Source organism: Oryza brachyantha, chromosome 1 (assembly GCF_000231095.2).
Source record: "Oryza brachyantha chromosome 1, ObraRS2, whole genome shotgun sequence".
Classification (NCBI taxonomy): Eukaryota; Viridiplantae; Streptophyta; class Magnoliopsida; order Poales; family Poaceae; genus Oryza; species Oryza brachyantha.
This window is the reverse complement of record NC_023163.2, coordinates 28,363,820-28,379,417: the sequence shown is the minus strand read 5'-3', so window position 1 is coordinate 28,379,417 and position 15,598 is coordinate 28,363,820. Positions and strand designations below refer to the sequence as shown.

Sequence of the window (15,598 nt, the reverse complement as noted above, 5' to 3'; positions counted from 1 at the left end):
CTATACAGCAAAAAGAAAAAAAAAACTCTCCCGGCCCGGACCACGCCGACCATACATGCCGAGCCGGGTGTCTCACCCCAGTGACGCACTGAGCCGGGAGCCCGGTTCGGCACGCGACGCGGTCCGACCGACCGCAGCCAGACCGGAGACCGGACCGGACAAACGGAACCCTCCTCCGCACTCACGCCTCGGCCCCCAGACTGCTGCCTATATAAGCGCACCCAAGCCCCCATTTTCTGAGTCTTGACTCTCCTCTCTCCTCCCCCCCTTCCCCCCCAAATTGCAAAACCCGCGAGGCCGCGTCCGTCGAAGCGGGAGGCGAAGGCAGCAGCCAGAAAGAGGGGGGCAAAAGGCGCCTCTCCCTCACGCACGGCACGGCGCGCGCTCTCACTCTCCCCGGCCTAACCCTCCCCTTCTCTCTCCAATTCCTCCCTAGCCGGGGATGGCGACGCCTCGCGCCCAGCCCCAGCCGGCGGCCGGAGGCGGAGCAGGGGCCGGTGCCGCCGGAGGCCCACCAGGCGGGGTCACCATGAGGATGTTCCATGGCGACGTGTTCCTCGGCGAGGCGGATGTGTTCCCGATGAAGCAGGGGGGCGAGGGGAGCCTGCCGTTCCCGAGCAACGAGATCCGCATCAGCCACCTCTCGCCGACAAGCGAGCGGTGCCCTCCTCTTGCCATACTGCAGACCATCGCCCCCTTCTCCGTGCGATGCAAGCTCCAGGCCAAACTGATGCCTCCCCACCCGAGCCTGCACCGCCTCTACCTCACCTGCTTCAACGAGTACAAGGTTTGTCCCGCAATTTGTCGACAATCGCTATCCATCCTTTATATTAGCATAGGCGGCACTCCCAAATCGAAGCAAAATAAGTTGTTTACAATGACTATTTGGGAAAGGGTATTAGAGACATCTCTAAATGTTGGGGCAATCACCAGGAACCAAAGTCTTTTACATTATATTGTGGATCTTCGACGGGTGTGTGTTAATGTGGTTTGATTCGTTCAGATGATGTTTCTCATCGATGAAATTTTCATCAGGTGCACTAAATAATAGGATTTATAATTTTTTGTCTCTTTGAGTTTGTGTAGAGTGCAGTGGTAGTAGTTGGAGACGAGGAGCTACATCTAGTGGCAATGCCGAGCAAGGTGGAGAAGGTGCCATGCTTCTGGTGCTGTTCAGTGCGCTCTGGGATCTATGCAGCATCTGTTGGGATGCTGAACTTGCGGTGCCTTGCTATCGTGTTTGATCTTGACGAGACCCTTATTGTCGCTAACACAATGAAGTCCTTTGAGGACCGTATCGATATGCTTTCCCGTAGGATGGATATGGAAGACGATCCTGTCAGGATAGCAGGGATGGCTGCTGAAATTAAGCGTTATATTGAGGACAAGGATCTGCTCAAGGAGTTCATTGACACAGATACAGTTACAGATAATGGCAGAATCGTTGGGACCCAGAAGGAGGAAGTTCTTCCTATCTCTGGTGGTCAGGAGCTTTTTTTCCGGCCTGTCATCAGGTTGCCAGAAAGGAATGCGATTATAACTCGCATAAATCCAGAGGTATGATTCAGTTAGACCATGTATAAATACTGTTCTCTCTTTGCTTGTGATCATGTTTTTGGCCTGGATTATCTAGAATTTAACATTGAAATCAGTTGGACCTATCACTGGGTTGGAATTATAACTACGCTCCCAATTTACTGCCCCCAAAAGTCATGCTGTATGGCTATTAGTGATGATACAAAAACAAAGTCTATAAGTGATTTTTCACAGTTGCAGTCTCTGATTCCTGAGATAAGACATAGTTGTTCATGCTCATTGATTCTACTTATAGGTCTATATGTTCTGCATAGTAACAAAACTGTAATTTGCTTTATGCAATGTCTATGTACAAAACAAATGCCAAAATGAACTTATAGCCTGATGATGGTTTGAGAAATGGCAAATATCATTCAACCTACCCATTATGTGTTATTATCAGTGCATATGTTTGCAGCCAATGAAAAAGTAGATTCTATTTTAGTAATTACTCGTCCATTTCATATTCTAAGACATTTTGGCTATGCCTAGATTCATTAATATATATATGGATCTAGCAAATGTTAGAAAGTCTTACATTGTGAAACGGAGGCATTATTATTTTTTAATGCGTAGCTGAGATGACTAATCAAGCAAATGAAGTCGATCTGGACTGAAAATGGGCTCAACATAATTCTCATATGTCTGGTCATTCAAAATTGAGATACCTAGAGTTCTTTTTAGTTATTGTAAAGTTATGTAATTAGTTCCTTTTTTGAGGTGATTATATAATCCCTCTGATTTTAATGCTATACACTGGTCAGATTCGCGATACTAGTGTTTTTGTAAAGCTAAGGCCTGCTTGGGAGGACTTGAGGAGTTACCTGACTGCCAAGGGACGCAAAAGATTTGAGGTCTATGTATGTACGATGGCTGAAAGAGATTATGCTCTTGAGATGTGGAGGCTTCTTGATCCAGAAGCCAACTTGATCAGCTTGCATAACCTTGCAGAGCGTGTAGTATGTGTAAAGTCAGGTAAGTGTTCAAGAATGTGGAGTTTTATTTTTTCATGGGCATAAGCACCTACATTATTCATTATTCTATTTCATGGCAGGTTCGAAAAAGTGTCTGCAAAATGTTTTTAAAGACAAAGGATGCCATCCAAAGATGGCCATGGTAATTGATGACCGGCTTCAGGTTTGGGATGAGAAGGATCAGCCTCGAGTTCATGTTGTCCCCGCATATACTCCATACTATGCCCCACAAGCCGAGGTATTTATTTGCATTTTATTGCTTACACATTTTTTGGTCCACAATATCTCATCCTGTACTCATGTTTGCATATTTTAGATGGCAAATGCTGTTCCTGTGCTTTGTGTTGCAAGAAATGTTGCTTGCAATGTTCGTGGTGGTTTCTTCAGGTTGGTCAAAAAATAAAATACAGTGTGTGCATTCTGTTGTTTTCATGCTTACTGTTGTAATATTATTCTTTGCATTCATCAATGCACTGCAGAGAGTTTGATGAAAATCTACTGAGAAAAGTGTTTGAACTAATGTATGAAAATGAGTTGCTAGATCTTCCATATGCTCCTGATGTTGGTGACTACTTAGTCTGTGAGGTAACATTATTGATTCTTTGCTATTTTTCTGTGCTCATTTTCTGAATGGTTATGCCAATTGCTAATTTTGTTCCAGGACACTAATTTTGCACCAAATAATAAAGATGCTGCCCCTATACCTGAGGGTATGAGTGGAGCTGAAGTAGAGAAGAGGTTGAATGGGCTGGTGAGTTCTAATCTTTGTTTTGATTTTCAGGGAGACTTAACTTTTTTTACCTCTAAGTAAATAGGCTAATGATGCCCTATTTGCTATGGCAAGTATTGTTATATGGCATAATTTAAATGCTACCTTGTAGCTTGCTTTCAATTATTCATAACCATCTACCGTGTGATTGTGTGTTATTTCATTGTAGAAAAAATGCAGTTGCATCAAATTGATCAAAATTATGTCCAACAGTTCTATCACTTTGCTAGCAAATCATGAACAGTCTCTTATCAATTTGTAATAAACCATATGATGAGCATGCTACTATGTTACTTATTTCAGTCATATCCTAGAGACCAGAAACAAATTCCATCATCAACCCGTCTGTCAGGTACTTTCCTCATATCCATTATCTTTATTAGCATCTTTTGGTTCTTTCTTCTGGACTTTTTCGAACCTTGTATTTACAAATCAGTTTAACCATTTTTTTAATATTACCTTGCGATTTGCGAACCTTAAAAGAGGGAATGACTTTCTCCATACTCCCTCTGTTTTATATTATTAGACTTTCTAGCCTTGTCTAGATTTATTTATGGATCAATGTATATGTGTCTAGATTCATTAACATCCACATGAATTTAATCAATGCTAGAAAGCTTTATAATGTGGAACGGAGTACCATTTTTTCCTGTCAAGGAAAGGACACTCTACTTTGAAATGCAGCAGAATCAACCTTATGATTCAGAATCCTAATTTGTACCTTGCTACTATTAAAGAAGTTCAATTCATATGTTGTTTTGGATTCACCATTTGATGCTTTGATTAACATAAACCAATCTTTGTAGATGATGAGGGAGTGGCGATCCGTGGCATTTCAGGTGGTACAAATATCCAAGCTAATGGTGGATCATTGGCAACAACACCCTCATTGTTCGTCACTGTTTTGCAAGAAATTGGGCGACTGTGTGAATCTAGGGTATTTGGATCTGTTATCTTAAGATTATATTTGTTTTCTTCTTGCCCTTAAGAGTTGAGGGTAATCTCCTGTTTTTCATTTAGGTGGAGTTCAGGTCTACTGTAAGCGGTGGAAAAAACCTGCAATTTTCTGTTGAGGTCAGTATTTTAAATTTTTGCATATTACATTTTGTATCCATGTAGTCTTGGCAACAACCTGGGCTGAAATTCTTTTCGAGAAAAATATCTATTTATAATCTTAAGGACGCACATTTCCTTTAGCGTCAACCTCAGCATGACGCCAGTGCTTTTGCTCTTAATTTTTTTTCTGTTTGTTGTGGATGCATTTCCAGATCTGTATTTCAATGCTTTGATATCTCTGGGTAACCATGCCATCTTCATATCAGTTATACATACGATGTTCCAGGTTCTATTTAGTAATGAGAAAATCGGAATCGGCATTGGAAAAACAAGAGATGAAGCCCAAGTACAAGCTGCTGAAAAAGCTCTCCAGAATTTGGAAAGTGAGTATAATCCTATACATCTTGAATATTGCAAGCTTGAAATGTTACATTTTTTTAGTTCTTTGTTTACAAGAGACATTCTTTTTCTAAAGCATTCATCGATGAGAAATTTCGCTTGCCTTAAATCCTCTTATCTGGCTGACCTTTAGGCAATTACTTGTCCTACATGCTTCCTGTTGCTGGAGTTCTTAATAAAGATGTGAACAAACCTCCTGGGAGTGGAAATGGCTTTCTTGAAGATGTTACTCTCTCAGATGATATTTCGATAGAAGAACCATCTGGAAGTTCATTAAAAGAGCAGGATCATTCAAATGCTTTGGATAGGTTGTCCTCTGTTATAAATCTTATTAGAGAACTTGTAAGAGATGCTGCTGCACTTATATTCCATCTTAGTGTACTCCTTTATGTGTCATTTCTTTTCTTAACTTTGCTTCACTGAATTGTAATTTTCAATTGCTATTTCTAGTGCTTGGAGGATCAACATGTAGTATTTCGTGATCAAGCAAGGGAGTCTGGCTCAGCATTAAATGGAGAATACCATTTTCAGGTTAATTAACTTACATACTCACATCATTCTAGTATTCTGCTAGCATAATTGTGGGCCTTCTGGCTTATACTAAAGTATACCATGGGTATTGCAGTTTGAGAGACCAGTTATCATCTGTCTTTTCTTTTCTTTTCTTTTTTGATAAGAGAATTAATTGGTTACTACTCGCCAGAGGTAGCTAGCTGGTTTATGCTACCTAGTTTTTTAGATTGACATGTATTCCTTGTAATTCATACTGGTAAACTTTTAGAAACTAAACTAAATTGGATAATTGCTAATTTAACATTACCTTATACAAGCTTTTAAATGCAACTATGTTGCAACTGGTGTTATCCTTTGTAGGCTGAATTAGGAGGACAAATTCTTGGGAGGGGCATTGGTTCGAACAGAGATTTTGCAAAGCTTCAGGTACTATGTTTTTCTATTGCTCTGGCCTTTTTGTTAGTAACCTTTATGCCTTGGATTCGTGGTGCATATGCCACTTTAAATCCTTTTTTAGGTCTGTCATTCTAAATTATGTTTGCGTCAGTCATTGCACTGACTTGCATGCAGACGGTATAACATCATAACAATGCTACTTCTGGCTTGCAAAGATTGAAGTGGTGTACATTTCATATGTATATATATCTACATGATATTGTGTTTTGTTGGAGATAATGTGTGTTGTGTATACCACTATCTAGGTAGGATCTGATTTGTGTTTGTACAGTTATCGGGAATACTAAAGATGCATCGTGATTCGACAATGCTGCCTCAATCCTGCAGCAAGCCCGAATTGCATTCTCCTAGCATGCTCACCAGCATGACTTTCCCCAAAATTAATTTCACTAGCAAGATTGAACCAATAAGCTGCTTTATAATGTTGAAGCCATTTCGGCTGGCCTCTTGATATTGTTCCACCTTGCAGCTCTTCAGGAAGTTGTTCCTGAAGTGGCCAAAACAACCCCTTAAACTGGGGTTAACGTTAACATGAGTAATGACAGGTGAGCTTCAAGTCTGCTAACATAAACATGATACATAAATAATTCCTTTGCTAAAAGGTGAATGTATCCGCACACATGCTTCAGGTGCACTCTATGTGCACCAACTAACGAATGTCACAAAATTCTAGATAAACTAGTTTATGTACTTCTAATATTATTCCACCCATGTGTAAGTTTTGAAATTCGAATTCATTATATTTCAGCAGTCACAGAAATGAAAAATCTGACATTTTTATGAGTATAAATTTGTCAGAATTTTCTCATTTTTGTTGCTCACTATGTATTATGAGTCTGATGTTGAAATATTCATAGATGGGCTAGGATTAGATGTACATGTGCAAGTTTTGTCACATTTGTTATTTGTTAGTTGGTTTGCATGGTGAGTGCACTAGAGTTTGTGTTCACTGTTCACATGATATGTTCTGTTCACAAGGGTTTGTGGGCATCCATCTTTGCCATTACCAATTTGGTCAAAAGAGTTTGCACCTTTGTGGTAATTTCAACAAAATATTTTATCCTTCTCAGGATTCGAACATGAATGTTGTGTCCATACTTCACTTGGTCCACACACCATTAGGTTGGTTATTGTTTTGTAACAGAAGTGGGTCTTGTAGACTTTGGTGTGGTTGAAATTCAAACCTTAATGGCAATATTTTGGCCAGTAAAAGCTTTATCAGGTCTTGCCAGTTTCTTGCATTAACCTCTGACAACTGTCTGGTAGAAAGTTTTCTGGTTCCATCTTGAGGGGGTAACAGCATGCCTCTTTATTGCTATTGTGCCCTGACAGTCACTACTAAACATTTTTGTTTCAGGCTGCAGAAGAGGCACTGAAGACCTTGAAAACAACTACAGACCCACAGATCAAGAAGCATTTGAGACCAGTAAGGTTTGATGCTTGCCATTTCTGCAATCAACATATGCTTATTGCAGATCAATGATACTTTTATTTAATATAGTGTTCTGCTCTGAATTTCATTGAGTATTAGTTTCATTGGTATCTCTTCCCAAAAATGTCTCGAATTCCGGATTGTAAGGGGTATATCGATATTTGGTCCTTATGTTGTTCTCATCGTACAGTTTCCCATCTCATGATTTTTTAATCGAGACGCAACAACTGAATTTCCCCTTCTGTCCCACACGCAGGTGAGTTTGATAAACGGTTGAAAATGTGAGGCCAGCTGTTAATGATAACATACCATTTTCAAAATTGTGCCATTCTGGCATGCCATTGGTTTACTGGAAGTACCTCCAATTCTGGTTGGCTGGTTGCCCCCTGAATCATGATGTTGATGCAAACTGTTAGCCTCTCTGAGTTTAGAAGGTGATCATAGAGAATTGGGGATGGTGCATCCTGGATTCTGTTGACTTATCTCGGACCATTTGTTCCAGACAACTAAAGCTGTAATCTCCACAGGATACTGGCGTAGTTGGATAGCTGTAAACAGGTAGGAGTAGGGCATGTCATGAATATTGACTGTTTCCTTGACAGATACAGTTACTTGTAAACAGTTTAGTTTAATTGATTGGTATGTCCACGCTGATATTTCACGTTTATATGTTAAATGCTGCCAGCCTTTCTGTAAATTAAAGGAAACATTGCAAATCATGGACGACACTTTTACTAGATTGACAGAACTCGAGCATATTAGCCTTACAGCTGAAATGATTGAGCAATGGATGTTAATATGGCTTAAAGTGCATTTGGTTAAGCTTAGGCGTTGTGGTTCTGGAGTACGTTATACAAATCTCCAGCTTTTCCTCTGGTTCTTATTCTTGATATATAATTGTACAGAATCCATCCAACAGATAAATTTAACCACAATATACATTTCACTAATCGAGTTTTATGGTAACTCATTCATTACTGGTTCTAAGCATACTTGAACTGCTAACAACTTTTCTGATCTTTTTTTTGCATTGCTAACAAAATATGCTGCTGTTGTTGCAGACCGCTGCAAACGCAAAGGGTTTCCTACTGCAGTTCTCATTACACTCGTTCCCTGTAGGTTTGCGGCATGCAGAAGCTTTCGAGTCTTCAATGAAGGCACCGGGACACCGTGTGATCCAAAACTGCAGGTCAGCGTCTCTTATACCGTTCTCTGATGTTTATTTCATGTTTTTCTCGTGCCGATTTGAAAGCCAAGGGTCCGGAGCAACTGATGCAGGGATTTTGTGGCCCAGGCCATGTCATTTGCGAAAATACTGTCCAGCCACAGCCTATTCTGTACTGGCTCACCTTCCTTATGCAAGATAGCATCGTCGCCGTTGCTTCCAGCATAATCAGCAGCATAAGTAGCAATGTGATTGCCATTTTGTGCTGTCATGTTTGCCTTCCCACTAAGTTCATCTGGAATCCTCCGGTGTTTGTCCAATGCTAACTGATTTAGAAAAGAGAATAGATGATTAAACTAACAAGAAGCTTATCTTAAATATATTGTTGCGTATAAATGTTGCCGTTGCATGACCAAATGAACCAACGAACAACATTCAAAAGCATTGCTACCTTTATATACAGAACAGTAGTGAGATCAGTCTGTCACCAGAGAATTTACCTGTGGCTGGATCGCTTCTTCTGATTCCATCATTTCTCTGTAACTATCTGCAACTAAAGCTGACTTTGCACCGTCCACAGCCAAAGTTGTTACACCCTTGTTGATCTCTTCACCCAGTTGGAGCTCATCTTCCAGGGAGACGTCACCGCTTCCTGAAAATATCCCCCCTGTGCCACCAATCTCATCTGATACTTGCTGATTATTGGCCTTGTCCCAGTCCTCACAGACAACCAAGGTGTTCGGGGTGTCAGTTACATGCAGTATTCTGTTAGGGCCGTGTTGCCAATCGACATGTCCCGATGGATCTTGCAGTAAGAACTTGAACTCGATCGACGTGTCTGCTGGTAATTCCTGGCCAGATCGGAAGTGGGGATGAAGATGATTCATTACGAAATGATACACGGCGGATGGAAGGATTCGCGTGATGGGAGTTCACCTTCTTCACCGTCCACACGTGGTCTTCCGACCAATCCAGAACGGCCGCCTTCGCCGGATTCCAGAGGCCAAGCGCCGGGTCTTCGCCGACGACGAGGAAGCGCTGCCCGAACGCGCACTGCTTTTGCAACACGAACTTGACGTGCACTATCTTCGTCGGAACTGGAGGACAGATTCACAAGATCAACAGATTCGGTGAGCTGTTTAACTGAAGCGTATTGCCTTGTGATTTTGTAGGTTTTTCCCTGCATGATCGAGTGGAAGTGGAGCTCACCGTCATATGGAGGTGGAAGGGTCTCGGTGGAGGCGGCCTCCTGGTCGTCAACCTGGACCGAGCGATCAACGGATTCGGACGGTTTCCGCGACGGGATCGCGGAGCCAGAGCAAGCCGGTGTCTCGTGGACCGCGGCGCCCTCACCCAGGGACGACAAGGATTGCGCCGTGAGGGGCTCCCCGAGCGACGCGACGAGCAGCGTCCTTCGTCGTGCGGCGGCGGGCGCCGGGGAGCCAGCAACGCCCACGCCGTGGCGCCCTACGCTGGTGCGGGTGCCGGTGCTCCTGTCAGTGCCACCGCGACGCGCCAGGGCTCGCAGCCCGCCGCCTCGGCACACCACGGCCGCGACTGCTTCCATCGAAAGCCGGCGCGCGTACGGCAGCTGTGCACAGTGGAGTGGACGCTCGCGAGTCGCTTGGCGCGGCACGGGCTCGGCTCGGCTGCATTCGCGTTCCGGTGGGGGCCTTTTCAGCCGTGTGGCGCGAGGCGATCGCGGGGCGCGGTTGTGTGGCCGTGGTGACAAGGCGTTAGCTCCCGCGAGTCCCTCCTGTCCCTGTCTGCTGCGCCCTGGTCTCGCGTCGGATCCCGCGGGCGCCGAGTGCTCCGGCATCCCTGCGCCCTGACGCGTCTGCCCCTGCCGTTCGTTGCGACTCTCGCTGCCGTGGACCGGAATCGCCACGGCAGCGAAGCCGTGGGAGTCTGGGAGACCGGGCGGGAGGGCGGGCGTGCCAACTGAGACTTTCGCTTTCCTTTACTCGTGCCGTTCGATGCGCAGGTGTGTCGCCAAACTGAGGCATGCGCATCCAAACAACCCCTAAACAATTACTCCGTAGCATGTATGTTACGTGTTGAGACAACAAGTCAACAACAAGAAGGGCAGCAACAATAGTCGCACGACTCGTGCAATCATCCGTAAGTCACACAACAAATGATGTTGCTTTAATGTTTTCTTACAAGCTGTTGAAAAGTGACGAGCACCATAGCAAAATGATTTTTTGCCTCGTCATCAATGCAACAGACGAAAACGATGCTGGCAAGGGGCATACAAACCGATGGGAAATGAAGCCGTGACTCGTGAGCTCATCCTCGCCATGTGGGTTCAGTTCAGCTCGGTGAAACTGAGGATCACATCAATTTTTAGACATCTAAATAAAGCATTAAACATAGATAAATCAAGAAACTAATTGCACAGTTATGTAAGAAATCTTGAGACGAATATTTTGAGCCTAATTAGCCCATAATAGTCATAAGTGCTACAGTAACCAATATGTACTAATGACGGATTAATTAGGCTCAAAAGATTCGTCTCGCGGTTTCTAGGCTAGCCTGAAATTCGTTTTTTCATTCGTGTCCAAAAACCCCTTCCAACATCTGATCAAACATTTGACGTGACACTTCTTCTAAAAATTTTCCCAATCTAAACACCATCTGAATAAATGTGCACTATTGACACTGACGACAAGACACGTATTATGAAAAAAAGACAAGACGACAAGACACGTATGAGGAATAGTAAGGATAAGAGGGGCTGGAAGAAAAATAATAAAAAATGTCAATTTTGTGAAAAGGATGAGACAATTGGTCATCTGTTCTTTCAATGTGCTTTGGCCAGAATGATCTGGATAGTGATAAAATGTGTTTTTGATGTCAAAATAGTGAATAACACTAATGAGCTGTTTGGAAGTTGGATGAGAGGTTTTAATAAAGCTACAAAGAATCTAGTAGCTGTAAGCATTTCAGCAGTTTTCTGGTCCATTTGGAAGATTAGAAACAATGCTTGTTTTTCAGAATAAATTCTCAAAAGATCCTGTAGAGGTGATTTTTCAAATCGCTAATTGGATTTCGTCGTGGTCTCTTTTGCAGATCAAGGAGGACGGAGCAGGAAAGGTTGAGGCTGGGGCAAGAATACTCAAGCAAGTAGCGACAGAAATGTATGATGTGAAGCATGGATGAGGCTTGATGACAAAACGTATCATGGGGTGATCTTGGTCAGAGAAGGATCTGTAAAATGTTTTAACTTTTGTACATGCTGGGCTGGCTTTGTTTTACAGTTGGGTTGTTTGTTTTGGTGCTGGTCTCGCTCAATCTGGAGCTGGCGAGAGACATACTTTCAGACCTGCTTTGTGCCATCTCTATGTTAGTTATAGTTGTGAAGCGGGTTTTAAGAAACATCATAGCTGGGGTGACTGTTCTATATCTGGTTCTGTGATGGAGTTGTTTTGTTGTTTGGATACTTGTTATCATTTCTGTTATTGGAAATGGAAGGGGTTGTTACCCTTCTTTCGAAAAAAAAAACATCCAAACATTGATTTCATTCACACAAAAATGCAGTTGAGAAGGCTCTAGGTGGGAGGATTGAAGCCGTTGCCTTGCTGAATCTGGCCGAGGCTTGAAGAATCTGGAACTGAAGTACTATTGTAGTACCTATAATTGCAAGCAAAACCAAAAGCTATGTATATGACTACGTATGAAATGAATGTGAGTGGCAAATAAAGGGCTGATGTATCATTGGTCACTGATGTTAAGTGTGTACGGGTGAATTGGAGATTATTCAGTTGTGGTTGGATAGGATTATTTTATCTAACTGGTGGCATGTTTATGCCAGCATGAGTTTATCAGACTTCTAACTTCCTGCTACAATAACAAAGTTACGTAACACAATCTGCACTGGGAAGCATCTTTCTGGGCATGTAAAGGATGAATCCTTAATCTTTTAGACAGACAGCGCATAGCATTCACATGTCATGACAAAACTAAAGAGGAATCACAATATTCTACATAGCTATCAACAGGTATCACCAAAATGAACCACGGCTCAATTAGCTCCGTGAATCAAGCTAACCATTAGAAATAGTATCTATGACTTAGATTATCCATTATCATAAACCTACAGCATTGGTGCTTTCAATATATGGTGGAGGCATTTGATTCACTTAATACCAGTAGAGCTATACTGTAAGTTATAACATCACTGGTCGCAGCAGTTTTCAAAATCAGTTAACTAAGGTGCTGTAGAATATAACCATACTGCTATAATTGAATCACTACTTCAACCTTGAATCTGTTAAAGAATAAAATGTGTTTTTTTGCAGCAAAAGTAATCTGGAGTGGATTGCTCTGCTGATTAAGGCAAAGAAGAGGTAGCCAAATTTAATTGCGTGTAAGCACTAAGCACTGGTATTAGGTATAAGTCACCATGGTCAATCAAATACAGCTGTTATAACAAACCAATGAAGGGTTAGTCAGGAGGAGTCAGGACAAACTAGCACGATGTGCTGCGGCTTCACCCACATAATTATAAATTTGCTATAAGAACTCACGTAAACTAAGCACATACCAATTGACCAAACAAATCGTGCATTATTAAAGAAGGTTACAAGGAGTGAACTTGTTCGACGGTATCAAAGAGCGTGCTATACACTAGAATCCCAAATTTATTCCCTCATAATAATCAGTAATATACAAATGCACACCTGACGCTCACAAATCAAGAAACAACATGAAACATAATAGCAAAACCTAAGTAAGTACCATGGAAATGCTGTAGACTTACAGGAACGCTAGGTCCTTCTGCTCACCAATCAATCGATGAATCGATCACTCGTCGCCTGCAGCTACTGAGGCGGCAGGACGGCCGCTGTCGTAGTCGACGACCTCGGCGTCGGTGACGGAGCAGGAGTGCTGGACGATGGAGCGCCCGATGGAGTTGATCCACTCCTCTTTCTCCTTCTCGGAGTCCGCGATGAAGTACATGGTCTCCGTCGGGGTGGAGAGCTCGAAGGCGAACTGCCGGTTGAGCGTGTCCTCGGCGCCCTTGACGGTGAGGCAGGTGGCGACGGGGATGACGCCGCGGGGCACCGACGCGCGCGTGACGACCGAGTCCTTGAACCAGAAGAGCCTCCCCTGCTTCAGCACGAACCACCGCCGCCGCCACGTCTTGATGTACTCCCCTTGCTTGGTCAGACACCCCGAGCGCTCCGGCGAGCGCCAGAACTCCACCCCGCCCGTGGTGTCGGCGTCCGCCGACGAGGCGCCGGTGCCCATCACCGCTCGCCACAGGCTCGCCGCCATGAGGTGCGTGGGGATTTGGGGATCGGCCGAGCTCGCTCGGTATTTTTCTCTTGTGGGGAGAGATGCAGATGGGAATCGGTTCGTGTGTTTTCTATTCCTGATTTTGTTTTAGAGGAAGGGACGGGGAAGTTAATTATTTACCGCTATTAAAAGTGACAATTCTTCAAATATCATTATTATAAGTGGTCTTATATTTTTGCCACCGGAGAGAGGAGATTGTCTAATATTTTGTCACTATCGCCTACATGGCATGTCACATCATGGTGCTAACATGGATATGATGTCCAAAAAGTCTATTTTACCCATGATCTAACGTATTTGATATCTCCGTAGTGGCGTATTCGGGATTTTTATTTTGGTGATTCAACTTATATATTTTTAATGGTCACAAATATAACATGGAATATATATACCTATAATATAAAATTGATCAAAACTTATTTTATATATGTAAATAAATAATATTTTTCTAATATTAGGCAATACCGGAACAGTTAAAAATGTTTTTCTAATAAATAAAAATATTATTTATTTACATATATAAAATAAATTTTTAATCAATTTCATATTACATGTATATACCTTCTATGTTATATTTGTGACAGTTAAAAAATTATATAAGTTGAATCACCAAAATAAAAATCCCGAATACGCCACTACGGAGAGATCAAATACGTTGGACCATGGGTAAAATAGACTTTTTAGACATCATATCATGTTGACACTATGATGTGGCATGCCATGTAGGCGATAGTGGTAAAATATTAGGCAATCTTTTTTCTTCGATGACAAAAATGTAAGACCAAACATAAGAATGGCTTTCGAAGAGTTGTCAGTTTTAACAGTGGCAACTAGTTAAATTTCCCGAAGGGATGGGACTGAGATCCATCTCTCCTGTTACTCGCCTAGTATTACTCGGCTATATTTGATACTACTTCTTTCCTTATAAAATATAAATATTTCTATTATTTAATTTTATTATAATATAAGTAATTTTACATTCTTATAATTTCAATTATTTTCATAATTACATATCCAATTAGATGTGTAGAGAGATAATCTAAAGTTTAAAAATTAATCATTGAAGAAACTAAAGAAAATCTTTTAGCATCTCTTTAGTCTATGCTAAACAACTCAGAAAGACATATACTTTAGAAAGAAGCTACTATTTAACATCCAAAAATATGTTTCATGAGCTAATACAGTAAGTGATATAAATAGGTCATATAAATCATCATATTAGATTTACGATTAGTTATAGGAGAGAGATAAAAACATAGGTACGAGTCGTTGTATGCATGACAGCATGAGAGATGAATATGGAGTATAAATGTTACTAGTTGGCACCCCGTGCCTTGTCTGCGGGTTTTATAGTTTTATCAGTGTTATAATATATTTCATACGCGATATGTGTATCATCTAAAAGTGCATCTAGCCTCTAAAGCGGGTTTTGGATGATTAATGATAATCCTAGTTAAAGCATGTGTGAGCTAACAAGTTGTGTTACAGAGAAGTTTGACTCTGATACGGAATGCGCAAATTTGATTGAAGCGAGAAGTGATCGAAGAGAAGAAAAGTGAATGGAGTCAAGACGATTGAATGCGTTTTATTTTCGTTTTGAGTCATAGGACAATCCGTACCATTAAGAGGGGTCACCAAGTTGCTACATGTATCCGTGAGAGAGTGATGAGTATTTGAGGCTTGTAGGAGAGAAGCCTAGAACGGACAGTTCAGTCCTAGGCAGTAACTAGAGCATAAGTGCTAGCCGGACAGTCTGGACCCTGGGCTCTCGGGTTAGCCGAGAGCCCCTACTGGACGGTCCGGCCCCTGAGCCTAAATAGTCCGGCCCTACTAACCGCTGTGATTGAAGAATTTTTTAGACACCTATTCACCCCCTCTAGATTGTCTCCCTACGAATTTCTCGTTGTGCACTTGAGCATCTCTCTACTTCACTCAAGCTTGTCTTTAAAAGTAAGCTA

General features: G+C 42.2%; 3 protein-coding genes across 5 annotated transcripts; 1 reads left to right on the top strand and 2 right to left on the bottom strand.

The window, feature by feature from the left end:
* The first annotated feature begins 239 nt into the window (after positions 1-239).
* On the top strand, positions 240-7,978 carry LOC102719265 (RNA polymerase II C-terminal domain phosphatase-like 2). Of its 3 annotated transcripts, none has more exons than XM_015843705.2 (16): positions 240-787; positions 1,087-1,557; positions 2,340-2,550; positions 2,630-2,787; positions 2,866-2,936; positions 3,029-3,134; positions 3,211-3,300; positions 3,622-3,670; positions 4,125-4,255; positions 4,339-4,392; positions 4,661-4,757; positions 4,907-5,115; positions 5,224-5,304; positions 5,647-5,712; positions 7,100-7,168; positions 7,431-7,978. In XM_015843705.2, the coding sequence occupies exons 1-16, from the start codon at positions 443-445 to the stop codon at positions 7,449-7,451; spliced, it is 2,229 nt and encodes a 742-aa protein (XP_015699191.2). In that variant the 5' UTR covers positions 240-442; the 3' UTR covers positions 7,452-7,978. The 3 variants fall into 3 exon arrangements, 2 of the variants coding, with proteins under 2 accessions (XP_015699191.2, XP_015699192.2); XM_015843706.2 differs by having other exon boundaries at positions 7,100-7,173; XR_001551801.2 differs by lacking the exons at positions 7,100-7,168; positions 7,431-7,978 and having other exon boundaries at positions 4,907-5,081.
* Positions 7,979-8,026: 48 nt separating this feature from the next.
* On the bottom strand, positions 8,027-9,999 carry LOC107303839. Its single transcript, XM_015834929.2, has 4 exons — positions 9,549-9,999; positions 9,276-9,436; positions 8,840-9,190; positions 8,027-8,665 (listed from the first exon to the last, which is right to left on the bottom strand). The coding sequence occupies exons 1-4, from the start codon at positions 9,904-9,906 to the stop codon at positions 8,399-8,401; spliced, it is 1,137 nt and encodes a 378-aa protein (XP_015690415.2). The 5' UTR covers positions 9,907-9,999; the 3' UTR covers positions 8,027-8,398.
* Positions 10,000-12,888: 2,889 nt separating this feature from the next.
* On the bottom strand, positions 12,889-13,733 carry LOC102718983 (pleckstrin homology domain-containing protein 1-like). The gene has a single exon (XM_006646427.3). It carries the CDS (start codon positions 13,617-13,619, stop codon positions 13,146-13,148), a length of 474 nt encoding a protein of 157 aa, XP_006646490.2. The 5' UTR covers positions 13,620-13,733; the 3' UTR covers positions 12,889-13,145.
* Between the last annotated feature and the right edge of the window lie 1,865 nt (positions 13,734-15,598).

Coding starts and splice junctions, on each gene's coding strand:
- LOC102719265 (XM_015843705.2), top strand. CDS start 443: ATGGCGACGCCTCGCGCCCAGCCCCAGCCGGCGGCCGGAGGCGGAGCA. Junction 1,558..2,339: donor TAACTCGCATAAATCCAGAG/GTATGATTCAGT, acceptor TACACTGGTCAG/ATTCGCGATACTAGTGTTTT. Junction 2,551..2,629: donor TGTAGTATGTGTAAAGTCAG/GTAAGTGTTCAA, acceptor ATTTCATGGCAG/GTTCGAAAAAGTGTCTGCAA.
- LOC107303839 (XM_015834929.2), bottom strand. CDS start 9,906: ATGGAAGCAGTCGCGGCCGTGGTGTGCCGAGGCGGCGGGCTGCGAGCC. Junction 9,191..9,275: donor ACGTGTGGACGGTGAAGAAG/GTGAACTCCCAT, acceptor CGATCTGGCCAG/GAATTACCAGCAGACACGTC. Junction 8,666..8,839: donor AAGAAGCGATCCAGCCACAG/GTAAATTCTCTG, acceptor TTTCTAAATCAG/TTAGCATTGGACAAACACCG.
- LOC102718983 (XM_006646427.3), bottom strand. CDS start 13,619: ATGGCGGCGAGCCTGTGGCGAGCGGTGATGGGCACCGGCGCCTCGTCG.